Genomic DNA, 6,395 nt, shown 5'->3' on the forward strand with positions numbered 1-6,395 from the left:
GTTTCTGGCAAACATATTCTTTTGAAAGCCATCAAAAAAAGTTACTAACGATTTATAAAGTGTTTCTATTTGTGTTGACTCTATTTACTTGCTCTCTTAAGAGAGCATAATTAAACACGGGGTCGGTTTTTTAATGTGTGGAAAATCCGACTTCCCTAAAAGGAGTATTCTGAATTGTGACAAAAATAAAAATGACTCAGTCTAGGAGTTCTTCTTCACTGATTATGAACAGAAATGATGAACTGCAGCATCAGAACAGATACTACAATTTGCTCTTAGACTGTATTTCCACATTTCTCTATGGTTATATATATATATATATATATATATATATACCTCCGTTCAGTCTCGAAAGACAAAGGATACTCCCTATAGGGCAGCTGCACATGCGATTGTGGGGCGAGGGTTGCGCAATCTCCAGCCACACCTCTCCTGAATTGGCACTGTTGGAGTCCAGTAGCGAGGAGAAATCCAGGACGACTGGAAACAATACTGAGATAAGCAGAGAGCACATACAGCACCTGGAAGTCCCAAATGGTCACCCATTTAGTACTGACCAGGTTCAACGTTGCTTAACTTCGGTGATCCAGCGAGAACCTGTGTGTCAACGTTATTATGCCGTGTTGGATTATGCAGTAGTCTGAATAATCCAAGTAGTACAAATTATCAATCTGCATCTAAAAAATCAAGAAACGCGTGTGTGTGTGTGTGTGTGTATATATATATATATATATATATATATATATATATATACATATATATATATACATATATATACATATATATATATATATATGTATATATATATATATATATATATATATATATATATATACATATATACACACGTTTCTGGATTTTTTAGATTATATATATATATATATATATATATATATATATATATATATATATATATATATATATATATATATATATATATATATATATATATTAGATGCAGACTGATTATTTTTACTATTCGGATTATTCAGACGACTGATCTCATCTTGAGTGTTATTTTCACAATGTTTCAGCGACTGTAACCTTCAAGTGTCTTTTGTCGAACTCGGGAATCTTTTTGTCAAACTCGGGAATGTGCGTGAAATTCCGAAGGGAACACTATTTAATCCATAGAGATGACATGTTCTCATTCCGTCAGCCATGATCGAATAGAATCTTAAGAAATTCGCAATTTTAATCAGATTTTGCCGCAATTTTAATCAGATTATTGCCAGATTTTTGCCAGCAATGATTCAACCTTCCAGAAGAGTATCACTTAAAATTAAATTTTACCTAGTACTATATCCGTTCACAACAGATCCTTGAGGTATGAATTTTGGAAGCTTTAAACCTATTCTTGTTTTACATGTACAATCTTACTACTTATCACTATAGTGCACGATTTATTACTACAGATTACCATATATACACTTGTGGGGATTTGCCAGTGAGCGGCTAAGAAACAAATCAAACAATAAGTCTTTTTTACATACGTGCATGGTTGCTAGTCTTTCATTCTTTGATCGTCGTTTTTCCATATGTAGACCACGATCCGCAATCCTTTTCGGATTGTGATCTTCTGTTTAACTCCAGACAAATCATGAAAAGCAATGAACACCTGTTGGCTTTCCAAGGTTTTATTCAGAGATTTTTCTCTTTGTGAAAGTGTTGTGAAGAGTCACCTATGTACAAGACATGGACTCTTCCGAACAGTATAAATAGAGCGAGCTATACAGATTCTCGTGATGTGTTTGTATACTTCGTAGTACGACATCTTTGTTTTAAGTATTACGATTCTTGTCCTCTGTATATTCTGCATTGTTCTCGATACAAATACCATTGTTTAAACGAATCTACGTGCCTGTGTCTTCATTAGTGACTCTTTTGTGCCACAAATTACTTCTTTGGGTTAAGTAAATCTTAATATTCCTGTTTTAGTATCCTGCCGAACAATAAATTCTTGCAAATTATAATTTAGTCTTTAATTGTGGTCTTTTATGGCAAGCTGTACTTCCTATTATGGTTGTATTGAGCTTTTTTATTTGGTTGGGCTTACTAAGTTTACAGAAGTTTTTGGCTTGTAAACTTAATTTTTACTCCTTGATTTTATATATATATACTAGACTACCCGTAACCCGTTGGGTCAGTATGTTATATTAGCTATGGAATTCATGTATGAGCGTGACACTTGTGACATAAAGAAAATAGGGGTTTTTTTTTTACGTAAGAGAAACATTTCTATGAAAGCATATCAAAATGAAAAATCACGGACGGATCACTCAAACATGAAAAAAAAAAATCCTATGTTTCCGAATAATCGCTCAAAAATCGAAAATTAAACATGATTTTCCTACGAATCGAACGCCGACGAAAGTCATTTAGCAGCAAAAACGCACATAAACCTACCGATGAGAAATATAAGAATGAAAAATCCATATTGGAATCCTTCAACCAAGTTATAGTACCTTAAAATCTAAAAAAAAAAAATAATGAATAAAACCTGAAGCAAAAAAAATAAAAGCTAAATAAATAAAATAAAATAAAACTAATATTGAAACAGATTAGTAAATATGGCAACAAATTCACTATTCTCACACAACTATTTTGTATCTAGAAATGTAAACAAAAAATAAAAAAGGAAGGAATGAAGGAAAAACGGACGGATAGAGAGTAGTAGTAGTAGTAGTAGTAGTAGTAGTAGTGGTAGTAGTAGTAGTAGTAGTAGTAGTAGTAGTCTTGGCTTTACTACAATTGTTCTTATGTTTGTCAACGTGTTAAAGAGGTTTAGTTGTAAGAAAATAGCGGCAGTATAGTTGTAATAAAGAATAGTTGCAAAACACCCCCACTCTTCCCATGTTAAATAATAATTTCGAAATAACAACGTTAATATTTCAATGCGCAGGTCAAAATCTGCAAAAGAAGCGATTTGTGTTTATTTGTTTACGTTGTTATGGGTTAATGTTTATGCGCGCATGCGCAACCGGATGTCGTAAACCTGAAAGTGGGTTACATCACTCGTTCAAGGTTATTTGAGTTTTATAATTATATATATATGTGTCATATATATACATATGTTATATATACATATATAATATATATACATATATATATATACAAATATATATATACAAATATATATAATATAATATATATACATATATATAATATAATATATATACATATATATAATATATATACAGATATATACATATATATATATGTGTGTGTGTGTGTGTGTGTGTGTGTGTGTGTGTTAGAGACAGAAAGATAGACAGACAGAGACAGAGAGAGAGAGAGAGAGAGAGAGAGAAAGAGACAAATAGAAATATGTATTAAAATTTTACTTGGATTTTATTTAATGTTAAATCTTACTTAAATTTATAAAATCAAAACATTTATTTTGTATAGAAGAAATTCATCTTGTAAACATAAATTGTGAACGTGTTTTTTTTTTTGTTGTTTTATTTTATTTTGTTGTTGTTGTTGTTGTTGTTGTTGTTGTTGTTTTTTTTGTTTTTTTTTTGTTTTTTGGGGTTTTTTTTTTCTATCGTGATATCTGTACACTTCGAAATGTAGAGAAACGATACTAATCGAACATGTATTTACTTGTCTTTCCGCAGATTAATGATGCCTACCGAAACGCAAAATCGAAAAAATTATGGGATCTAAAAGCATATGCAATGAGCAACGCCCAAGAGTATTGGGCCGAAGGAACAGGGGCCTTTTTTCGGTCGAACCTCCTCACTTACGCTGCTGGCAAAATGAACATGTAAGTCGGCATTACTGTCCTGGGAAACCATTGTTTTATTTCTTCAGTAGTTTTGGTAAAATCCCTGAAGTTATATTTGGATGAGTTCTTTAGATTATTTTCATACTAATGAGTAGTGCTATGACAAAAGAACATTCTTTTCATTGTTTTGACTCTCGAGTATATATCCGACACAGTTAATTAATTGAGAACCACATCACTTGATATAAAAACATATAAGATATTAACTGATATATACTCGAGAGGCAAAATGATGAAAAGAATATTCTCTTGTCATAGCCTTACTGATGAGTCACCGCGTATCAACGCCGAAGATCTCACGGGATAAAGGTTAATTAAATTGGCAGTTGGTTATAAGCACCACCAATATATAATAGTGACTTCAAAAGTTTTCTTTTTAATATATGACTTGGGTGCTATCAGCTTGAATCGATACCAAAATATTTAGCTCTGTTTTACTGTTGGCTCCTATATGATATAAGGACACACGCATATCAAACATTTTTAAATTAACGAAGTTAAATATATAAATGTGTGTTTGTGCATGCGTAAAGAATACATATTAATTTGACTTACGCTTTCCAAGTTCTAATTTTTCAATTTTGACCGCCTGGCAGGTCTTCTTTTTTTTTTTTTTTTTTGCAAAAACCAAATCAAATTTGTTCTACATGTCCGAATACGCCACATATCAAGTTTCACGTCTGTGCACTAAAAATGACAGAGTAGCTTGGCAGAGACTATTTTGCACACACACACACACACACACACGTTCACTTTTATACATTAAACAAAAATATATACATATACATAAATATATATGGAAACAATTTTGTGTTTACTGTAACTTTTTACGCAAACATTATGCAAGTATATATCATGTAGAATATCTGCATGAATATAATTACACGTAATAGTTAACTAAAGATGATCATCCCATTAGAAAACAAAAAAAAACTCATAGGGAATTAAAATGAATGTTTAAAAGAATATGCAAATTAGCCAAATCTTTTGCTAGTGAATGCAATTCCACAACCCATATATAAGAAAATTGTATTTTCTTTTTAAATGAATAGAAAAGGGGTTTTAATATGAATATCAATACACACAAAAGAAAAACAAATTCATAGGAATGCATATATATATATATATATATATATATATATATATATATATATATATATATATATAATAGACGTCACAATATTGTAAAATTAAATTCACAATATTTTATTCAAAACAAGAAATATCATGACGACTATCACTTACACGAGGCTCAAACACTGATATTGAGCCTTTTAAATCTAGATAAGGTTGTTATTCTATAATTCATTTATTTTGAATTTGAAAAGATTTTTATTAATCTTTTCTTTAATTCTGATATTTTCTCCTAGTATATATATATATATATATATATATATATATATATATATATATATATATATATATATATATGAAAAAAATGTTTAAATACAATAAAATGGTATTATTTAAAGATTATAAATGTAAAAAAAGGTTGTAGGTATGTGTATATATCTATTAAAAGGAGAAGGAGAGGGGGAAAGTTTAACCAACTACAAATACCGTTTTAATAATGAGACTAGCAAGTTAAAAACGATGACTAAGATGACTTTTGCATCTACCTGATAATATAGACTGAGTCCATCCAATCAACAATGATTTTGACAACTTATTTAATTTTTGTTAATTACTAAAATATTCACACATTTTATATAATATGAATTTATTTGATTTTGTCATGTTTTTTTTTTTTTTTTTTTTAGGTGTAATCAGACCGTAATCTGCCCATCAGAAAAAGAAGCCCGGGCCCACCTGCATAAATATGACCCTCAGCTCTTTGAACTGTTGAGCTACATATACACCAATGGCAGGTCTTATCTAAGCAGTGGCATGAGAACTTGCATGTAAATTGCAAACACACGCCCCCTACATTACCACCGCTCAGGTCTTGAGCTACAACAAGTAAAAAAAAAATATAATAATCAAAGAAAATGAGTCATTTTTGTTAAGTGGTGGTTCATGAACGAGTGTTGAAGAGACAGAGAGAGAGGGGGGAGGGAAGGGGAGGGGAGCAAATGAATTAAGAATACACATAACAAAAAAAAAATATATAACGCTTCAGCTTTGAACTGTTTCCAACAAGAAAAGAGATGATGTAAATTAATTATCCGACAAAAAGAGGGAATGGGAAAAAAAAAAAACAGAAAAGAAAAGACAAAAGAAAATGGACACTGTTTGAATTGTTTTTAAGTCAAAAACTGATTTGAACTTAGAGTTGCAACTACCAAAATTTTAGTACTAATGTTGGGATTACCTGATTTATGAAAGGAGGTGGGTAATTCAGTGTTGTTTAAATTCTTATGGGACACTTTTCTACCTCCATTCTTGACAAAAAGGTCAAATGTTTTGAACTTACATATTCAGTCATCGAAAAGGTACATTGTGTAAGTATTACTTGTAGTTGATATTTAAAATTTTAATATATTTAATGTTAGTAAATATTACTACGTAAAATATACCATATATCTTTAAGAACGTTAGTGTTAGTCGTTGAGACTAGTCAGTACTTAAACTACATTGGAACATTGGTTCTGATCAGATCATTAGA

At 30.5% G+C, this 6,395-nt stretch overlaps 1 protein-coding gene across 1 annotated transcript in view; it reads left to right on the forward strand.

The window, feature by feature from the left end:
* The window catches only part of LOC145293996 (uncharacterized), a 126,882-nt gene extending 121,049 nt beyond the window's left edge, over window positions 1-5,833 (forward strand). Inside the window, exons 6-7 of the mRNA XM_080140909.1 lie at window positions 3,621-3,769; window positions 5,551-5,833. Of these exons, the coding sequence (XP_079997035.1) occupies window positions 3,621-3,769; window positions 5,551-5,695 (294 nt within the window). The 3' untranslated portion in view covers window positions 5,696-5,833. The remainder of the gene's footprint in view (window positions 1-3,620; window positions 3,770-5,550) is intronic.
* Window positions 5,834-6,395: the final 562 nt, after the last annotated feature.

The sequence above is a fragment of the Euprymna scolopes genome, chromosome 15 (assembly GCF_053919585.1).
Source record: "Euprymna scolopes isolate OS-2025 chromosome 15, ASM5391958v1, whole genome shotgun sequence".
Lineage (NCBI taxonomy): Eukaryota > Metazoa > Mollusca > Cephalopoda > Sepiida > Sepiolidae > Euprymna > Euprymna scolopes.